Source organism: Plectrocnemia conspersa, unplaced genomic scaffold (genome assembly GCF_051122295.1).
Source record: "Plectrocnemia conspersa isolate PC_06_02 unplaced genomic scaffold, ASM5112229v1 ptg000013l, whole genome shotgun sequence".
Taxonomy (NCBI): domain Eukaryota; kingdom Metazoa; phylum Arthropoda; class Insecta; order Trichoptera; family Polycentropodidae; genus Plectrocnemia; species Plectrocnemia conspersa.
The window spans coordinates 22,537,449-22,561,272 of NW_028277177.1; the positions used below are offsets into that span (position 1 = coordinate 22,537,449).

The 23,824-nt window shown below is 28.9% G+C and overlaps 1 protein-coding gene across 2 annotated transcripts in view; it reads left to right on the forward strand.

The window, feature by feature from the left end:
• The window catches only part of igl (IQ calmodulin-binding domain containing protein igloo), a 151,703-nt gene extending 130,436 nt beyond the window's left edge, over positions 1–21,267 (forward strand). For both annotated transcript variants that reach the window (XM_088201862.1, XM_088201863.1), the window contains exons 4-5: positions 18,254–18,360; positions 20,539–21,267. In XM_088201862.1, the coding sequence (XP_088057988.1) occupies positions 18,254–18,360; positions 20,539–20,646 (215 nt within the window). In that variant the 3' untranslated portion in view covers positions 20,647–21,267. The remainder of the gene's footprint in view (positions 1–18,253; positions 18,361–20,538) is intronic.
• Positions 21,268–23,824: the final 2,557 nt, after the last annotated feature.

Consider the following 23,824-nt stretch of genomic DNA (forward strand, 5'->3'; position numbering starts at 1 on the left):
AGTAATTTATGAGCACATCCAGTGTACAAATTAGGTCCTTTATTTCTATATGGCGGCGGCAGCAAATAATAAATCTCGATTTAAACGGCAATCTGGCACACTAAATTATATACATGCCGATTGAATCCAGGACCAAGAGGAAGAGAGTTGCTAATACAGGATGAATTCGCGAATTCTTATGGAGTATTTAACATGTTTACAGTTACTAATTAAATAGTAATGATATTTTATGATAACTCATATATATATTAAACTATTAAATAAACAATAAATTTATATAATAATTATTCGTACTTGCTTATAGATTTCAGTAATATAAGCTATTTTATATTGATTGCTTTAAATATCAACTTTAGAGGAAGGACAAAATACTTAAATCCATTAGTCGTTTAGATTTATTTGGTTTTATTTTATTTAATTTCATACTAAAGATTTTCATCAGTTCATTTTACGCACACTTGTGTGAAAATGAAGATTCTTAATTTTCTTGTGATACTTTTTTACGATCACTTGTTATTAATAAGATGTGGCATTTTATAGCATTTGTATACAACTCGTTGACAAAATTTATGAACTATTGTATTTTATATTCTGAAGTATAGTTAGCCAGTAATATATATATATATTATTTTTTTAATTGTCATTTTTTTGGTAATTATTTAAAATTTTATAGGGTATACATTTATCATATATAATTAAAAATACACTATATTTCTCCTTATATCAAAAAAATTATAGTAAATACTTAAAATATTGCTTCTTAAACTATTAAAAAAAACATTACTAATGTTTTTAATTTTTAAAGCAATTTAATAATGTTTATGGAATTACACAAATTAAAAAAATGTGTTTCATACCTAACTAATAATAACATTTTCCGTGGATTATTGATGTATGTATATAAAATAAAATACACAAATTAATATTTTAAAAAGATCTTTCAATAAGGAATTAACAAAAATATTGCAGTTTCAATGTCTTAGCCCATAACGACGGCGGGGATTAAACCGAAATTGAGCTCCACAGCGCACCGCGCGACATGCGCGAAAGTAGAATATTTCATTAGATAAGTAAAATTTACCAGCGTCAATAAATTGTCGAATGGTGATTTTTATTGTGTCTAGCGCGTTTTTTTTTATTTATTTAAATGGAGTAGATAACATAAAATTGAATTTTAAAAATCTTGTAAAATATAGCAATAAATCAAAATTAATATATTTTCAAGCAATCGATTTTTATAGTTGCGTGTTTATTATAAGTGTTTCATCACTGCAACCAAATATAATATATCTTGGGTTTAACACCAGGCTACTCTCTGGTGACTCCAACGTAAAGTATTGATTTTATTTCTAAAATATTCGCCGTTAAAAAGGAAACTTCTTTGCTAATTTATGGTTTTTTATGAAAAAAGTATAGAGTATCTTTCCAAGCGGCTACGATATGTGTTTTTTATACCTGATGTATGCATCAAATCGAGGATTAGTTAATATTTTGTAATACTGTCTTAAAGTTGCATAACAGTTTTTGTTAGTAAGCGATTTTATTGTATTCCGAAAAATCGTTATGGTAATGTGCTGTCGAATATGACGTTAACTTTCAGCGAATTTCTTTTGTCATCACGGCTTTGTATTAACTGTAAAATGCTTACATTCTGCAACTTTTTGTAGTATATGTTATGTTTCTGATTAACACAATTATTTTATTACATATTTTTTTTATTCTAGGTGTTTAATTTGCAAATATGTTATTGACGCCACATTTTAAATACGCTTATAAAAGATGCTGTAAATCAATCTCAAAAATATCTATTTTTATGGTTTCTTTCTTTATACATATAAATACAGACATGTAATAAAAATGGTCTTAAATCAAAATGAAGTCATATTGTATTGCAAAATATTTTTAATATAAGTTATACTTTAAATGTAGGCGAGTCTTAAAAAATGTGTAAGTAAAACCAGACAATTTAATACAATTAATCAAAGGCCAATATTTGATCGCGTAATTAAACTTTACTGTTTGATGTTTGGGTTAAATGAGACCCCATTATACTCATCCACAGAAATCACAGTAAGTACGCAAAATTTAATAAAAGCATCTGCCAAGTTTTTGTTGAATCAGTGGCATCATTTAATTGTTTTACAAACTTCTTTCTAAATATAAACTTTTTTGACCAATGCATTATTTCTAAATATTGTTGAAATGCAATTAACTTGATTATCACTTTTGTATTAAACTAGCAATTACTGTAAATTTTTAACCCCTGAAAATTATATTTTTTTTTATTTGGCTAATATTATTTGCATTTTAAATACAATCTTAATCATTAATATATATTTTTATGAGCAGAATTAATTTCATGAACAGAAATATATATTTTTTAATTTCATTCAAAAGTTAAAAATTGTGATTAATATCAGATATATATTGATTCTAGTCGTATGATAATTGATAATGAAATATATTAATTATTAAAAATAAAATTTTATTATTTTTAGCATAGTTTAAACAATAAGAGTGACGTTATATAAGTTATGAAGGGTACCCTTAGAATATTAATTCATTTAAGAGACTTATCCAAACTAAATATGTCAGCGAGTACATCCTGTATTGTCTTCGCGCAAATGTGTGCGAAAGCTCAAATAGAATAATTACGTTTCGGCGTGATATATGAACTTAATTATTGTGTTTATGCAGAGAGAAAGAGAGAGACAGAGAGGGTATGAATAAGAGAGAGATGACCGCTTTTGTGCGTGATACGGTTAAACTATCTGTCCCTTCAGTTAAATTTGAACGCGTAAATCTGCGAACCCGAACGGTTATGGCATAATTGAGTCGTGGTATGGATATTGTTGTGTCGCAAGCTGAATGCGTACAATGCACGTCATAGAGGCACGAAAATTTTATTAAATCAGTAGATTTGTTCGAACCTTTGATATAAACATACTACAAAAAGCCTCTATCTACCTTTTATTTGGAATAGCACTCTGAGATTTCATTGTCATTTGACCATCTGCTTTTTTCTTTTCTGTTGCCAACCAATTGCCACGAGCTTTTTCTATTCAATTGCATTAAGCCATTGTGCTTTTATCGCTAACACAGTAATTTTCCGAGCCCCTTTCTAAGCGTCCTACTAATTATGCAATTTTCCTGTAACGTTGCATTTCCATTGTGATTAAACACCACACGCAGATTTAAATATATATTTAATATAATAAAACTATGTAATATTGAAATATCTACGTTTTATATTAGGTTGCGTGCGTTGCATATTATGAAATTTGATAATGTTTGGTTGAGGTCGCGACATCGATTTACATACAAAGTTATGCGGGGCGTTTCATTCATTAAAACTTAAATTTATTAAATTATGCATAAATCGAGTTATCTCAGACTATACTTTACGATCCGCGAATCGAGTTATACCGAATACCTTAATGGAATTTATGGAGCGCGAATATTATATTATCATAAAAATCAATTCTGTTGTTTTGTATTCGCGAGGGGTTGAGGATAATTTATTTTTTATTATATTACATTATGATCTTCTACTAAAAGCATCCTAGTAGGTTAATTGATAATTGTATCTAAACATTCAATACATGTTTATATATTTAATAATTTATAACGCAAAAAGTGTAACGTCCTGAGTCAATGTCAATCATGTCACATTTACTTACCCAGCCGCAAAAACCTTTTTACATAATTTGTCATTAAATATTTATACTGTTCTATAAATATTATTTTTTAAATTCAATATAACATTACGGCCAATTTATTTTATTTACATTTTTTGATTGGTGTTAACTATGTTTATTCAAGAGTTGAACTAACTTTCCTGGGCTGGTCCTAATTAATTTTTTTTTATTTGTTAAAGCAATTATTTTTTAAAAATATCATTTGAACTGTCATAAATATTTATGTACAGTTTTACGTTAACCTGTTCATGTGTGATATTTTTAGATTTTTTTAAAGTAAATTGTGCATCGAATTTTGAAAAAATAAAAAAAAATAGAACTCCGTACAATGGTTTAATACCTGCACCAAAATAGCTTGATACAGAATCCAGTCGTCTCAAAAGAGCGAGTTAAACTCTGGATTTTAGATATTGTAGCTAGATCAGGGTTTACGTGCAGAGAGAAGCGGCTGCTTTCACGACCGATGCTTGGCATAGCTCCATTTAGTATGAGTTCGTATGAACTCTTGTATCCCAATTCGGAAATAATTATTGTTTCAGTTATAAGAACTCCTACAGAAGTATGTATTCTTATACACGCTTTTTTAAATAATTTAGATGCTTTTGAAAACTAACGACAACTTATAAAAAACAGTTGATGAACATCTCATCTTTAATACACATTAATTTAAATATGAAAAGGAATTGATAATGAGCGTTACATTGATTTTATTTACGATTAAATTATTATATAAATTGATTTAAAACATTTCGGGAGGGGCAAAAATCTTTGAGTTAACCCTTTTAGCATTTTTATCTAAAAAAAATATCCCACAAAATAAATATATTGTTATTTTTTATATAAATCAAAGTTATTTAGTTATAAATTAGTATAAATACATAATATTGTATTTACATATAACTCTGAATCACGTACATTTTGTGTATTTATCATACTATAAATACGTTATTTTCTCATAGCGTCTATAGAAACAGGTCGTCTTCAAAGATCGAGCTTTCTGACGTTGTAGCTGGGTTGACATTAAGAGAGAAGCGGCTGCTTTATCGACCGATGCTTGATATAGCCCGCTTAATGAGAGTTTGGATGAGCTCTCGTGTGTTCCAAGCTGGAAGTATCTGGTGTTCCAGATGCAAGATCCTACAAAAAATATTCTTGAAGGTCTCTGGCATGTGTTTTTTAAATGAATATTTCAAGTATAATTTGTAATAATGCTTAATAGGTTTTGATAACAGACAATTTTAATGAAGCAGTTAGATTCAGTATTTATTATACTAGCATAAATTGATTATACTGCTATAAAAGGTAGTTATCCGGACATTTACCAATGCACTATTACGACCTCATGAATTATAGAAAACATACATACAAGTGTTGTTCTGAAAGTAAAAATATGATGTTTATAAAATATTTCAAAGGCATTAAAATATCATTGGAGAGTACATTAATTTGTTTTTATACCAAATAGCAGTCTATCCTGCGCCTGTGTTATTTTTCGGCACTTGATAGTAAAATATTTGAGTCTTCATTCCATAAATATCGTTAAACGATTGCGACATATTTCGCCTGTTCATAACATCATTGAAATACTATTTTATAGAACAAATCTAGCACACGATGGGATTAAAAATTGACACTTTAAACAGCGTTTTAAACACATGTAGCATGCTATGACTAAGGCTTGGTTAACTCTGCCATATCACGCGAATCATAGCAGGCAATAATGACTGAATAATCCTATAATAAGAAATAAAATATGTGTTGATATAATCAACGTTGACACTCATAGCCCATAATTATGTTTACGCAGTAGAATTTGATTATAGATAGTTGTAGAAAGGTTCGTCCATCGTTAATTGATTAGTGTCTATAGAAATCGGATTGAAAAGCTTTTTAGTACCTAAGGCGAAAGGCGCTTGACCTTCTAAAAATGATTGATTTCGACGTTGCGTGCCTGGAGACTCGAAAGCTTTTCGTATTAATGCGCCGAGCTTTTTTCTCCCTCACTCTCCATATTTATTTCAGAAGCTTGATTTTTTAATGATGCAGAGAGGAAGTGCCGATCCTTGGAATGGCGTAATGAGCTTTTAGTTTAATCGATTTCTTGCAGTTGTGTTCGTTGTGCATCGGCACAGGCGCGCTTGGAAATATTGTAATTTGACCTCATTCGCAACCAATCAAGTAACAGGCGATCGATAGGACTGTATAACATTTTTTATATGACACAATAGAACGACTTGTATATAATGTTATAACAGAGCAAACTGTGTAAAAACACTAATAGTAACACAGTTTAAAATTTATCTAGTCTAATCTAGTTAAAAGTTGAACCTCACAATATATAAGTACAGTTATTTAAACAATGGATTATAACAAATTGTTTTTACGTTCATATATACGGATGTAACTTTATTAGTCCCATTTAAATGCATATTTTGTCCTAGCCTTTGTGTCAGGGGTAATTATTTTGTTTGTTCTAAGACAGTATTTCTGCAACAATCGTTCACCAGTCTTCTCCGAAGCGGGTTCAACTCTGGGTTCTGGACGTCAAATTGAACCAAGGGATGTAAATAAAAAGTGGCTGGTTCAGTGGCAGATTACCACATAAGCGAATGAGGCTCCGGATCTTGGGAGGGCCTCAAAAATAACTTATATATAAACCACATTTTTTTATGTTGAGACAAAATAAACTATACTGACATACAGACTAGTGAAAGAGTTATAAATCTTACATTTAATTTAATGTTAAGGTGAATACTGTTATAAATCGGTACACGTCATCCGGCTTTCGGTCATCTGAAAGATAAGTCGCTAGTCTGTTAAAGATAAGACAGTGTCACAGTAATCTTTTGTTATATGTGCTCTTATTCAAAGACGAGATTTAAAATTTTTCCAGGAAGGAGGGAGGGTAAGGTAGCTAATTAGTGGCAGTTTTTCAAGCATTTTTACGACCAAATTCAAGGGGGCTTAGAATCCACGTCAAAAGCAATAAAATCGTTTTTTGCAATGCAGATTTTTACTTTACCTAGTCAATCTTTAATATAATGACGTCATATGATTCTCCAGCACATTGTTGCTAGCTATTCAGCTTTTAATAGGGTAAGGGAGCAAAAGGTAACCAGTCAGTGGTCCTTATTTTAATACTTCGACTAGTGCTCAATTAAATTACATGCATTTTTCTGGCCAAGTTCAAGAATCCACGGCAAAAGCAATATAATCGTGCCGTCGCAGTGGACTTTTTATAACAATATTACGACTTACAATAAGTGAGAATCAAATAAAGCACATTTAAACCGAATTTCGGCCAATAGGAGAGCGCAAAAAACAATTATCTCTTCACAGAAGTCAAAAATCCACGTCAAAAGCAATAAAATCGTGTCGTCGCCGTCGCAGTGGGAACGCTCGTTACCGAGCGTTCCCACTGCGACGGCTACGACACGATTTTATTGCTTTTGACGTGAATTTTTGACTTCTGAGAAGTGATAATTGTTTTTTGCGCACTCCTATTGACCAAAATTCGGTTTGAATACACTTTGACCAATAATATATAATAAGTCAGTAGTAATATTGGTAAGGATCACTATGATATTTTTAAAACATAGTGTAATATCCAAGTGCAGACTATGGAGCAATGTGCGAGATGCAACGTTTGTCTGTACTTCTTCTTTTGCTTATTTTCCCTTGGGAGATGCGTTGGCTTAGTTTATATTTTGGACTATTATTTTTAGAACTTTCATTAGGTTAGGTTTTGGTTGGAACAACAAATAGATGTTTCGCAACTGTCAAATTAAGTTTTATGGTAATTTTAGAGCAGTATAAAAATCTACTAGTGAACATGTATTTGAACATTTAGAAATCTCATATCTTATATGTATTAAATACGTATTTCGATATGATTTCGTTGAAATGACATATTTAAAAAAATACTTTTTTTAATAGATTTTATACTGTATATTGTACTTTGGGAGATAATATGATAATTTTCGGTATAGAATCTTCTTTTTTGAATATTTCGATTTGAAAATCGCACTTTTCGTCATTAAAAAAAAAGCGCCTCTAAATTATGTTGCGCCTGGACCCTCCCAAGTGCTTAATTTGCCTCTGCGTTTCTTTTTCGTCTTCTCCTTCTGAGTGGTCGTCAGTTTTGTAGTTCTTACGGACTTAGTGAGATAAAATTAGAGAGCTCGGTTGAAATCTTGATGAAATGGTAGTCATGATGTCGTTAGCAAAAGTAATAAACAGAAGGATATGTTGTTCTCGCCCACTTTTGGTGCAACGATAAATCACAAAAAATATTTTAAGCAAATGCAAACCTATTTTGGGGCGTATTTCTAATAATTAATTGTGATAGTGAGGCGGAAATATAGCGGCATGAAGAGCATTAGATGCTTGAAAGCCATGATGACCTGCCGACGTTTTTGACTTAATAACGTAATATCAAAATAATATCTTCCCATTGTTGTGCAATAATTTAAGAAGAATATTTTTTTCTTAAACTTTTGCAATTTTCTAATATTATAAATAAAAAAAATATAATATTATAATACTTTTCAACTATAGTTTTAAGACTTATAAGCGTTTCTCACGCTCAAAATTAAATCTTTTGTTTTATTTCAAAAAGTGCTTTGTTTTATTATTATTAACTGTTGAGTGGTTTGGTCAATGGATTTGGCAATTTGTTTTTAAGCAACTTTAAAGTTGGTAACAATGACTTGCATAAATAATTATAACAAAACAATGTTTTAATCACAGACACTTTTGTAATCTGATTATTATTTCGAGACAGATTTTGTCTATTGTAAATTATTATATTTTTATGATAAATCCACGTCTATATTTAGTCATTCGCAGGCTTCTTTGACGAATTCCTGTAAGAAAGTCTTATGTTCTATGGTTAATTTATGTTAAACAATACCAAAGGCAAAAGGCCAACCTAATGGATTGCCATACAAGAAAAATATTAATTTACCACACAACATAAATATGTATAAAAGAAACAGAACTCTCGTAATGATAGTGAATTTCTCATCATAAATTATAGTGAATTTCTACATTGTAGAATAATGCACCAAAAATTAAAGCTAACCGAGCGCAATTTCAGGCGCGCGCACCGCCATCTGTTTTAGTGTTTGGATAGGCTATAAATTTGCAACCCGTTCTGTGTAGAATTCATTCAACCGGCATGCGCCAACTAGCAAAGAACGATTATTGTTCTCCCTGGCAAGCTGCGCCAGTTTTACATGCATTTATTTTTTATGGCATTCCATTTAAACAACAGCGCTTCAAATTCACTTTGATGCAGTCAAATCAGAGTAAAACTGTTTCGAAACGATCGTTTGAACTATCGCTACAGTCAAAACTTTATTTTAATAAGATATTTATACTAAAATCTTAAGCAAGTCAATAAAAAAAAGATTGTCTGTTCCTTTTTCTTAACCTTTAACTTTTTTAGGGGGGGGGGTAGCCTTAAGGATTGTTGACCTCGCGGTCAATGAGTCTCTTCGGGGAATCATATTAGATTGTTTATTAAGTTATAATTACAATTTTGATTATGGACGATTATGGCATGACGTTTATCGCGATGAATGTGTGCATATGATGATGTCTCAGGGCTCTGTGGCTGCGTGCGGCGAGTGTCAGGTGTGATATTCAAATCTGTCGGTGAGGGCGCGTGGCTGGTTCCTCCAGATGGCTCTGGTCGTCTGTGTCGCTGGCTCTGCTGTCTCTGTGCCTCCGTCTTTTGTGGTGCTGTGGACCGTCTGCCCTCTCCTCGTCGGAGTCCGTGCTTATATCTTTTAGGGGGATGCACGCTAGCTGGCCAATCGCGATTGTGCATCGATCTCCTAGCCAATTGCTGCAGTGGCTTCTTAGAATTCGAGAAATCGGATGTGTTTTTGAAAGCCAGTTTTTCGCTTGGCTCCAGGGGCTTGCATTGTGGTGATTGATTGCGTCCGTATCGTTTTGTCACAAAAGGGGCTCTCTTAACGACCCGTGTTGTGTGTGGTCAAAATAAATCCTTCTTGTGCCGTGATGTTTGTCTCATTGTTAATGAATGAACGTTTTTGGTCATGGTCATTAACAATGAGACAATCGCCCTTTTAAATGTGCCTATATGTGTGGTCGCCACACTTTTATCTCTTTGGATTTAAGCGTATATTATTAACTCATATATATAAGTCACGTTGCACAATATATATTATGCAGTAGGTACACTTAGTTCAAATGTCAAATGCCCTCACGTTATCTTTACTTAGCACAAAATTAAATGGCAATTTACTGCCCTCACGATGTCTTTATCTTAGCACAAAATTTAAAATAACATATGGATTTAGAAGCAGAAAATCACATTTCAATGGTTCAAAATATTTATCCTAATTATGGATATCTTGCATTTGCAAAATGTAAATATGAAATGTTTGATATTGATTTTGGACCTCACAAACATCATTAGCACGTCGAGGTCGCCAATTTGTTCAAAATCACCATAATCGTAATTGATTATATCGTCAGATTTTACTGTGCAAACACAGCGATGGTCGGATCGATGAAAAAATATTTTTAGGTCAAAGGGTTCGCAAAACGAAGGGTGTTGACTGTCGAAGGAACGAGGGTATACCTGGCCTTCTCAACTCGGACAAGTTTACGAAAAGCAATCTAGATCCTAGAAGATAGCTTCTTCTAATCCGTGATTGAGGTTATCCTAGCTGATCCGTGATGCTCGTTTAAATAGGAGAACCGTAATACGCTTGTTAATACGTGAGGAAGCCAAGCATCATGTTTTTAGCTATGTATAATATATATAGACATAAACTATGGTACCGGTAGCTAAAAATATTTTTATGAGAAAGTTTGCCCACGTATTATATCAAGGTAATTTGGTAAATTTATAAGATTGCATCATTAGTACATAATTATGATTATTGCGTCATGAATTCCGCACACAATATAAGCATCAATAGCAATTTACATAAATTTATATATATATATTGACATTTGTGATTGTTCGCAATTTTTGTTTGGATTATAATCCGGTTAGTGTATTGTGTAGTATATAAATAATTTGAGTCAATTTAATAGAACTACAACTTGCTTATGATATTTTTAACTGCTTTCTGCATTAAAAATATAATTATAAGAGAGGTTAAAATTATCTGTATTGTGGATTTTATTTTTTAATCATCATAGTCTCACTTTTTTATATAAATATTTTTATGCGTTAATTATTTTTAATGGCAAGACTACTAAATAATAATATCGTAAAATAAATTAGTTGTTGTTAAAGTATCAGACACAAAGGGTTAAACATAAATAGTAAATTATGTTAACATATTTTACGGTCAGGATGTGTGCGAGGTCGAAAATAACTGCCTATACAACCCTGAAATATCGATGGTAAACGTAGATAAAATCAGATTACTAACAAGCTTTAAGCTTAAAGGAAAACTCAACTTCCTCGAAAATGCGAGATTTTTGACCTTGGAAAATCTGTTTAAAAAAATATGGAATTGAATAAATTACTAACACAATATATTTAAGGCATTTTTCTAAATTATTGCGTTAATATTCGAAATATTTGCAATCAATTTAATCTAAGACAAGAATTTGGCTACGTGAGAACTAAGCTACCGGTAATGTAATAGCGAAATGGCCGACCCAAATAGTTTTGTTAACTTAACTATAACATTAAGATAAGCCACTCTTGGCGGTTACTATAAACCGATACCAGGGGGTTTAAATTCAATCAATTCGTATGACATTTAACAAATACACATACCACAAAATGGTTTAGCAAATATAGATATTTATGAAATGCAGCATCTCTTAATCCATTATTTTTATTTAAAATTACGTAGCTAGATTTCATATTTTAACAAAACAAATTCTATGACTGGATTCTACAGTTTAAGACAAACCTTTTAATTCCAATCTAAACGTCGTTCTTAAGATATTGAATTGTGTTTGAGCTTCTCGTAAATAGTACCATTATTAATCATGGTCCTTTAAATCTTGTAAAAGGGAAAGCAATACTAAATATATTTAAATTACTTACATAAATCCTGAACGTGTAAAGTGGCTAAATTCTACAATAATATTGTGCCAAGATTATCCTGACTTTGATCATTAACTAAACCTTTTATACGTACGCTTAAAAAATATTCTTGATTATGATAAATTGTGGTTATCTGTAGTTTATTTTTTTACGTTATATAAAACATAAAAACAAATTTACTTGTTGAAAAAAATATGAATGAAGAGTGATCTGTTTTTGGGAAAATTTTTTCAATGCCTAATAAATTTGTAAATTTATTTTTAATATTGTGTAATATAAGGGCTTCATTTTTTACATTAGTCTAAAAATAATAGTTATTTTTAGCCTTGTATATAAAAGGTGGTTGTAATGTGTACAAAAATATAACATAAAATTGATTTGAGTGCTCATTCGAACATAGAGATAAAATTGAAAATAAAATATAGCAAAATAAACATTGATATCGAACAAAACTTGTATAAACAACTATCCCTACCGGAATTCATTTTGACATTTTCGGAACTCTACTCGTGTGTTTATGTGTGTATTTGTAAACCCTTTACTTAATGGACGTGGCTCGGATTTCTAAATTGCATGTTATATATTTAAGTACTAGCCTCAAGGCATTTTCTTTTTAGTGATGTTGAAAGCGATGTTTTTCCGTGAAATTAATGACAATCAAGTATATTCAATTGTACAATAATATAGAATGAATGTCTGAATTACGTTTACTTGTTTGGCTAGAACTTGGTAATTTGATATACAAAAATACATACTTAGAATACACTAATAGATTTTTTCTTAGACTGCTATAATATTTCTTATTTATTATAAAATATTTATTTTAATGTAAAGAATGTAATTTAAAATAAATTTTATAAGAGTATAAGACCATATTTAACCACAAAAGTATTTTTTGTTAAACATTTGCTTATCAGCAAAAAAATATTTTCGAGAAATATTTGTATATATATATATATATATATATATATACATATATACGTTCATATGTATGTATATGTGTGAAAAGCATACATATTAATTTATTAAAAATAATATTTTTTTTATATTGCATTACTTTTTATAGCAGCTATAAAAAACGCTTTTTTAATTACATATACAAAATATCAATTGTATAATTATATTATAAAAATACAAATAAACATTTTATTTTTGGTGGGCAAAATGTTATTTAGAAAGACCAAGGCACTTAGAATCAGATATATTTATTATTTTCTTAGTTATTAAACATGCATTTTTTAATACTCCCTTGCTTTCCGTTGATGTTGGCTTAATTATGAGCAACGATTTATTTCATTTACATTTTAAATCTTGTTCTTAGGTTGATTGCAAAATATTAAAATTCATTTCATTAACTACCTTTATTATTTCTGATGTTTTATTAGTGCTTTTTATTAATTAAGTTAGTTTTCAAATGTCAACGTTATCAATTTTATCATAAATAATTATAAGAATATCCAATTCTGAATTATTTAAATTAAAAAAGTCGTTCCAATAAATCTTCCGTATTTTTAAAATATATTTTATAAAAGCAACTACGAAAATATTTATTTTAAGAATTAATAATTATAGCAAACTTAGTGAATGTCAAAAGAAAGGTTTCGATCAACCTTTTTTGAGGATCGGGCTGACTTTAAATATTTTCATTTTACTGCTATAGTAGCAACTATGTCATGTTTTTTGTCAAAGAGTAAGATCTGTATTATTATTTAAAATAATTTACCATCTAACTATAAATTAAACATAACACAGCTGCTGCAATATATTTTATAAATGTATCTTAATAAATTTAATAGCATAACTTCAGGTTTATTAGACTCATAATAAAACTTTTTTATTTTATACTAAAACCCTTTATATGTGTACTTATTCTTCGATGTTTTAAACACGACAAGTTCCTTAAGAAAATTTCATAGTCGATTTTTCATCCAGCTCCTAAGGGTCGTCGAACTGGGTAATAAATATAACTGGCCCTTTTAAAAGAATATTAAGCATTCTCCCTTATTTTCAGTAAGAATAAAAATGTCGGTACTATATCGCATATTTTATTTGCGTCCCCGGGGAGTCCGCTTTTTCGATCGATAATAATCGAATTTACGTCCTCGCTTATTCCATGTTTTATTAAAACGTTTTATATGAAAATCCATTTAATTCCAGAATTCCAGATGGCGGTAGCGAAGTTTTATTGCAAGAAATTATTATTATTTCGCCCTTAGGACGAAAAATGACAGCGCCGACTTTCTTATGAATTATGTTCAGTTATGTGGCGTATAGATCGAACCCTTTCTTTTAAATCACGGTTTGGTGGTTGTTGTTATATTTATATATATTTATATAGAAAATATTTCTTTCAGCAGTATAGTTGGTTGTTCAAAAAGTTTCCGAACTTTTATTTTATATATTTTTATACATCCACCACTTTTTCCAAGCATCTAAATTTACGAATATAAGTTTTTTTACAGCTTCACTGTTTGTCCTTCTGATAAAATTATAAAATTATGATTTTAGTGAAATTCATATGAAATATAAATTACTATTGAAGCTGCTCTTAATAGTCAAATTAATTATTATAAAATAAAAAGGTAAACAATAGATTACTTTAGAGTATGATACAAAAAATATGTCAATTATTATGGTGGTTTTAGATATTTTTTTTAACTACCTATGTATTTTGTGATAACAAATATTTCAACCGGTTTATTTTATATTGATTATATCCTTTAGCGACCAAAACTTCAACTATATTTAAGTCAAAAATCTGAAGAAAAAATGCGCACTAAAAATCATTGTCATATAAAATAAAAATATAAATTAATGCTTTGTTTCCTATTAAGTTTAATAAGAAATGTTCTTCTCATCTTACGTGATACATGCGAGAGACGAATCTTTGCCGCTCGCATGTCATATACTTTTTTTGTGTATATAACGATGCTAAAAATAATCTTATAGTATGTAATATGTGTATCTTAATTTTTAGCATATCATAAATTAATTTTTTCCTATATTTTCATATTAAGTATAAATATTCAATATGGTTTCAGATAGTGACGGAATGTTCATATTTAAAGCTTGCACACTTTATATCCCATAAATATAACATTTCATTAATATATTTGCCTTTTATAAAACATTTCGAGCTGTATCTGATTTATTTCACCGTGTAAATCCGTCAAGTGCTTTGTCACTGTAAATTCTTTGTTTGAAAAAATGTATGAATAAACCATAAAAGCATTAAGGTGTCAGACAAATATGACACCTAAATGACAAACACGAGTTTTCCTATAATATTGCACTAAACTACAATAAGAATAAAGAAGTCTATCCGAAATACAAAACAAATATATAATATCTATATTAGACCATGTTACGCAAATATAACAAAACTATTAAATAGTGAATAATTTACTACATAAATTAAAATTACAGTTTATCAGTTAAATATATTCCCAAGTACAACACTTTTATTTATAATACAAATCGTATCGAAGATCGAGCTTAACTCTTGGGATTCAGATGTTTGCTTTGTTGGTTGACGCTCGTAATATAAGCAGCTGTTTTCTAGGGCTTTCTCTAGGATCACCTAGGTAAATTTATCGGAAACTAAGTGCTAATTCTAGATTAAGTTCCTGAAATACCTAAAATAATCTTCTGGTTTATATTTTATAAGTCTATCAATCTGTTAGAATAATAAATTGAATAAGAATGTATTATATATGAAAAAAAATTACACGTAGTCTATATGAGAGGTATTATTTGACTTGCGATTTACTTCATGCGAATTCTAAGTAGATCGTTGAGCATTGTTAGTCTTAAAATATGTTAGTATATAACGTTAATGGTAATACCAAGCGCGTACCGAGAGATATTTTCCCTTTCGCTCGCTCGCGTGTTCAATGACGAGAGTGAGTAAGAGATAAGGGCGTGTGTTACATGCGTTCCGCACGCCCTTATCTCTCACTCACTCTCGTCGCGAAAGTGAAAATATCTCACCATACGCGCCTGGGTATTATATATTTGATCAATGTCGGAACTTGTACTTGAAAATCAACAAAAAATATTTTTTAATTTTTACATTTCATGTAGACAATATTTAAAACTGATATGAAGTCAAGAACTATTCAGACTTAAGGCATAGAAATATAATTAAATGTTGTTTAAAAAAGAAAGTAAAAATCGTGTCACAATATTTTTGGCCAATTTTATTATGTAAAAAAATTCTACTTAAAAATGATACTTTCTTTAAAAAAAATAATGTGTGTAATTATCATGAAAATTTATTTTTATGTAAATTACGTAGCTTAATTGATATATTGCAAAATTTTACTATTTTTTTTTATTTATTATTTTTTTTAATTATGTGGTTATAAATCTCTTCCATCTTTCTTTAAGCTTATTTATGCCATTAAAATAAAATTTTTGTGACTTTTTTTATATATTGTAATAAAACTAATAATATTTCATATGAAAGAGCAAGGTCTGGGAAGTAGGATGGATGCCTAATAATAATTTAATTCAATTATTTTAGCTTGTAGTGGATTGCACATTGTCATTATGAAAAACTACTCTTTCTGTTTACCAATTAAAGTCTAACCTTTTGAAGAGCGGTATTTAATTATATTATTTTATCAAAATAATAATATTTAAAATAATAAAGTTTAACTCCTATCTTCAGTGATTTTTTTTTTATTTTGAGGTGAATTAATGTTAATTATGACGAGATTTATCAACCAATGCAAACTCTTCGGATTAAAATTCTATAAACCACCTATGAGTCAGTCAAATTTTAGTGGCATCTTCACATCGTAAATGTTTTAGATTGCCAAAGTCACGGTATTACCTTTACGAGTTTATGAAACACACCTACATAATTGGCAGACATTTAAAAAAATATAACAGCTCTTTATTGTTCGTTGGCTAGAACAGAAAGTAGAAAGAAAGTGTTCCTTATATTATACAATGGGATAGTTTGAAAACGGATGTTATTTATTAGTTCTGAGAAGAAAAAAGTGATCAATGAGCAAATGAAAAAAAAATACGTATAAAAATTAATTTGCAGTAGAGCAAAAATATATCCCAGTCATAAATTGAAGAAATGAGGTTTAATATTAACTATACTAATAAAACTCAAACGAAAAATAACTGCACAAAATAGGTATAAACTAAAACCATATAAAAAACTTTATAAGGCAACTAAGGAATTTCATATATTTCATCTTTAAATAAATGTTATTATATTTTTGAGACAACAATATTAAAATTAAGTTTTTTGTGTCTTTATAGTTCAATCTATTTTTGTACATTGTGTTTAACTTCATATTGATAAAAAAACAGTTTTTTACAGAACTTGATATTCATAAATATTACGGTATTTTATCATTTAAAAACAAAGTATTAGAAATGCCGCTAAAAACCCTTTAGTCTCTCCTCAGAATTGTTTGCTTAAAAAACGTCTCTGAGGTTTCATTACCTTTGAAATTATCATTTTAACCCATTATGATTCTCCGACACCTGATTTCTAAATGCTTACATACTTATTTTTAAACCTAAATCTCTTTCGTTTGTAAGTGACTCAAAATGGTTGCTAGCCCCTGGTTCACTTGATTAAGAAATACGGCTGCGGCGTTTTGCGAATACCATTTTACATAATAAGGTAGTCGAATTGAATTTTCAATCGGTAAATTGTCGAGTTTTCTCGTTTATCTAATTTATACGTACCCGCCGCTTTGACAAAGTTGTCGAATTCTGTGGCCCGAGGCTGATCGAAAGCCGAAGAAAACTCTCTGCCCTCAAAGAAAAGTTTCAGTGATAAACATTAGAGATAAAGTATGTTACTGTTGGACGCGAACTATCGGTAGCTCTCGTTATTTTTACTCTGAAACAAATATACAGGCTAATACGCAAGATTTTTTATATACATATTACAACATGCTCAAAATCACATATGATTAATACTTAAATCGATTCAGATTTAATATCTAATAAGTTATAATTTTAAATATCTCAGAAGAAACTCGACCGCTCGTTGGTTTATATTATATAATTAAAACCACTCATTAATAGGTTCCATCAGGGCGTGGAATTAGATTAATAGGTATTCACGTGTTTTCGCAGCGCTGGTCAATCTTTTCTCCCAAGGGTGTACACCTTGAATTATAATTTTATTGTTTAACGGGGCCAGGATTCATCTGAGTCGAATTAATCTATCAGTTCGATGCCAACTGGGTCAGATACACACGCTCAGATAAAACAAACCCGGAGAGATCGTCCACTGAGATAAAAGCTCTCGAATTCAGAAAAGGTTTATTACGTATTCGTGATTCGAGAAGGGGGTGAGATACTATGAGGCAGGAGTTGTTTTTTCGAAACTGTGACGTCCCCACGTTTTTCCGCGTACGGCTGCCAAAATATCATATAATATTAAAGATTCGCAGCGTAGACATGTTTATTATACTAGTGCATATGCTAAAGTACATATGATTTATTATAATTTTTCACGTATGATTTTCAGAACTGTGCCACGCGGCTACAAAAATACAAGCTTCATTTAGAGGACATCAAGTAAGAAAGCAGGCAGAGCAGGAGACTGCAAAACAAGTGGACGAACTATCTGCTAAGGTAAATACATAATGATAAATATAATTATTTTAACAATAAATATATAAAAGGCATAAGTCTTAAGAAATAGTTTTAGACATATGCTCTTACTGCAATCAATACAAAACAATACTCTGGTTACTCTAAGAATGTATCACTAGCCATCTTTCATACGCCTAGCGTAATGATTCGTGACTAATGTGTGATAATTAACCGTGACAATGTAATCAGTAAATACAGACCAAAATATGTTCATTACAAACGATACATTTTTAGAATAATCAACGTATGTTAACAACTTAAAATACGTAATAAAATAATATAAATATTTATCCATTTATTTAGGCATAGTTTATGGATGGAAAAAATAATACAATGCAAAAATAGCTTTCAAGGAAAACACATTATCACATACCCTACAGATTTTTAAAAACGACACACACTCGACAATTAATAAATCAAAGTATATTAAATTATTATAACAGTGTAAAATCTTTTATTTTAATTACTCATCACTGTATTCATCCCAGAGATTAGGAAAATCTTAAAAAACCTAATCTGTGATTGTCGTTCTGAATTATAATTACATAATAATCATTAATCCTGATCTCCCAGATACGATAGAAATTGAAAAACTATAGAGTATATATGGGATTTGAACCCAGGTTTTTCTTAAGTCAACGACATACACCACTGGTATATTGTGTTGTAAAATATTTCGTTTTGCTTCCAACTAAATCGGCCACTCACAATTTACGAATCATTTTGTTGGTGGTAGCAGAGTAATACATTCATAGAACAATCAAATTTTAATTAATCAAGTATCGTTTCTGTTAAAATATCAACAGAGTAATTATTAAGTTTTATACATTCAAATCCTATGATTTTTTAATTTATTGTATATAATTTAATCTTAAAAATTTATGAACTACTGAAAATATTAAACAATATAAAATCAAATTATTTTTTAATTTTTACATATAGTTTTGAATTTTTTATAATTTTTTTATAAAACACTCATTCAAGTTTTTCAACAAATTTATTTTCAATTTTAAAGTGAATTATAAAAAAAATTATAAATAAATTTAGCCTAGTTTAAAACCATTATTAAAATATTTCACTCACAACTAACTTCATGCAATTCATATACTTTTTTTTTAAATAAATATCTTAGTTTTGGGGAAAAATTAAGTCGTTATTATTAAAACATACACATAATATTGTTTTTAAATGATCAAAACGTGAACTTGGAATGATAAGCTCTCAGCGTAATCTGATTAAGCACTACTAGTGCACAAAAACAAATACAGCCAGAATTTATTGAGAACAGAGCAGAATTAGAACAAATAACTAATTTAAAAAATATATAAATACCTAAAACAAGAAAAGAAGCACGACAAGAATTATAAATATATAATTATAAAAATAGTGAAAGGAGCTTTATTATAAAATATTCTCAACAACAACAAAGCAATGCACATATCGGTTCACCCCTCAGGGAGACCAACCGATCACAGGTCAGAAATTCAAGAGCACTTGATTGATGATAATACTTTAAACAATGTTTTTGTTCACTGACTGTTAAAAATAAACAGACCCTTGGTACTTTTGTCTATATTTTAAAAATTAATATACTTTTTAATTTTATTCACTATTTTTTTAATTATTTTTGAGAAAGTTTTTTCATGATTTCTGATTGGATAAGGAAAATATTCGCTTAAATCAGATTTAAAAAATATTTGTATATCTTACGTTTAATCTTATATATATAAAGTAAATATGTTTATATTATGAAAAAACATCAACTTTTCAGTAAATATATTTGTCTTTGATCTTAGGTTTGGTATATCTTCGTATAATTATATTATCTTAATTCAAATTCACTCCAACTTTGAAACAATAAACCAAGTAACTTTCTGGCTCTGCGTTTATATGGTTATATAAATCCGTTAAATTCATGTTTGATTTTCACAAAAAGGCCAACTTTTACTTTGTTGATTGCTAGTATAGCCAAATATAATCCGAGGATAATTTACATAAATTCATATAACAATCTTCAACACTTAGCATATTATATAATCAATTCGAGTTACTATCCCATAATCTGATTGTAGACAATGATTACATTCCATATTTTAAAGCAATCAATTCATTATTAAACATGTATCAAATTATTAATGTTTTATTTTTTATTCTCAGGCAGAGGAATTGGACATAGACTTATCCGATCCTGACTTAAATAAGGCTGCTACTAAAATTCAAGCGACTTTCCGGGGTCACAAAGTTCGAAAAGACACGGACAACTAACGTGATTCAGCGCGTCGTTAACTTTTTGCCACTACGTCCGGCGTATAGGTCAATTCCCACTCTAAAACAACAATATTATGCCAGGATCGAACAACACGTTACAATTTTTACCAGCTTTGCCAGCATATTTTCGATAGTGATATGGGTAAAAAATACGAGACGATCGTATAAATAAAATTAACATATTATCCTTATTTATTATAATTATTAATCCCACGTATATTATTACATATTATAACATTTATTAAAACTTACTGAATTATTAGAGTAATGACGACAGAGAAGCTTTGCTTTTATAAGATACTTTTCAAATCTTTATCGAGAACAGTTATAAATACGTTAGATAGAGGGTCTACGAAGAAGGGAAAAAGCTTTAATAATCGTATCTTCAAGAATAATAGAGGTTTTGATCTCACGTTTTTGATTTTTTAACTATTATTATGTAGAACAAATATTTTAATATATTATGATTTGCTTCACAGTTAAATTATTTTGTATTGTTCATTTAACGCATATAAAAAAATGCATTCGAGTTAATTTAAAAAGTTACTTTTCAATTTTGAGCTTCACCCGTTAAAACTGCACTTTGTGTCGATAGTTCACAAGCAATCGTATGAAAAATATAAGAGAAAATTTTGCTGGTATCGCTAACTATTATATAACAGTTTCGATCACTGCCAAATATATATATATACATATATATATTATAGTTTCTTAATTATTATTATATTACATGTACACATAAATCTATTTTGATTCTATGCTTTCGCCTTAGAAATTATTGTACGTATATAAAGTTTAAGATTTATCTGTGCACCCTTATGAATTATTCCTAATGTGTTCCATTTTAATTAGTTTAATTTACATTTTATTATAAAACATTGTATTTTTCAAGTAACGTGTACGCTAATTTGAACAACTTGTAATAATTATACGGCAATATATTGATTTATTATGTATATTATATTATAGAAATAAACTTAATCATCACTCCTATAATTTTACTTTTTAATTGAAAGCTTGACAGAGTGTAATTGAATGTTATTGATTCTATAAAACCTGATTGAATTTAAGAAAACGTTCCTAAAATTCAATTATACATAATATAACATTTTAATTTACGCTATACATATATTTACATAAACACTTAAACGTTCTATTATTTAATAATATTTATACATATGTATTAAAAATAATTAAATATAGAGTATATACATATATATATATATAAAATTATATAACCAACGATAATATTCTATGATTAGTCAATTAAAAGACAATTTGTTAACAAAATTAATTTACATATAATTTAAAATTAGCAACATATTTGAAACATACTGTTGCAATTTTTCTTTTGAATAAATAACAATGCATGGTCGTAGTTCCATTAAATAATATTAAAAAAATAAATAAACATTAATATACATACTTAAAAATATTTTATTATCTAAAACCATATAAAATGAGATTAATAAATGCTTACTAGTGCTTTTATATTCTTGTTTAATGCATAAAAACAATATAAAGGAAAACAATGTTGATTTTTTTAATAATAATATTTTTTATTACATAATAGATATTCTGACTTTTAATTATTATAAAAATATAAGCTAAAAGAACAATATATTAATTTAGATTAATTCAAATATTGTACTTCTGAATTGTGACTTTATAATATCAAAATTATAAAAAAAACTATTGTTAGGAATATATTATATAATAATATATATGTATACAACATTAGCTTTCAATTATAATAAATAAAAAAAATGCTCTACTAATTGTTTATATTTTTTAATCTGATAATTGTATTATTTATCCATGAGGTTTCAGGGTGTACATTGTACAAATAGTACCAGGTGATAAAGTAAAAAGATGTATTTCAATTATTTCTACGTGTACTATTTACAATGTTATTTTAGCACGTTTAATTATTGCATATCCTCCGCTGAGTTGCTGCATTCCGTAATTATATAGAAATAATAATAATGTTACGTACGTAAAATTATATTTTGCACTAATTATTGTAATTGCACCTTATCAAGCATAGAAGGCATAAAATAATAAAGAAAAGGTATGAAATAAATTTGATTTCTAAACATTGTGTGAGGTAGGATGGCATAACGGCGTCGTAAAATATATATGTTATATATTATATACTCTCATCCTGCCATTTAAGTCGCATACAATAAAAATGTTTAAAAATAAATTTCTTATAATACAAAATTTTATGATTTTTTCCATTGATTATCTTTTTAATATTTTAAAATCATATTAAACGACTAGCGAAGAAATCAGATGACTTTTATTTATTAAACTTGCCAATAATCCCAACCAAAACGTTTACAGACACATATTCGATTATTATTTAGTACAAAAACACATTCTTAACTGACATAATTTAAGTATATTCTCCACAACCACATGTGAAATATGTTTAACTATAAATATTGTTGATACTAATAATACCAGTATTTGTTTTTCATTGATAATGAACTGATGCTTTTGTACACGAAAACAATCATATAAAAATCTTCAAACACATCACAATGTCTAGTCGGTAAAAATAATTTGATGTTTTATAAAATAAAGATGTGATTATTTTCCAGTTAAATAGGTTGATAATTATTAACTATTTTTTGAAAAGAATTATCAGTAAGTTGTTCTATAAGAGGTTTAAATTTAATTATTATTGGACCGGCATTCACATACATAATTGTAAAAACATATTAACTTGACGCAAATTCAAACACATTTTCTTCTTCAGCTTGATTTTCTCGCGACTACTTTTTACGCATTATGGTGAGGCGTGAAGGATTTGAGCAATTCTAGCTTACATATTTTTTAGAATTAAAGAAAATCATTTAAAATCTGATGTACATATATTTCAAACATCACAAACATGCAACTCTTTACTGAAATACTGGCTTCTATAAATTTAACGTTTGTGTTTTGTAAATAAAATCTGATCGTATTGGACTTCCAAACGCAGATACCGGAAATACAAATATTTGTGTTTGTTATTTTGGCACTTACATTAGGTAATTTAGGCTTGGGCCACACCAAAGTGCTAAGCTAGGTGCTACGTTTGTCTACTGGAAACAGCTAGGCTTGTCTACTAATAGTCACCTAGTGTGGCACGAAGCATGCAGTGTGGCCACTACAATAGTGTACTGTG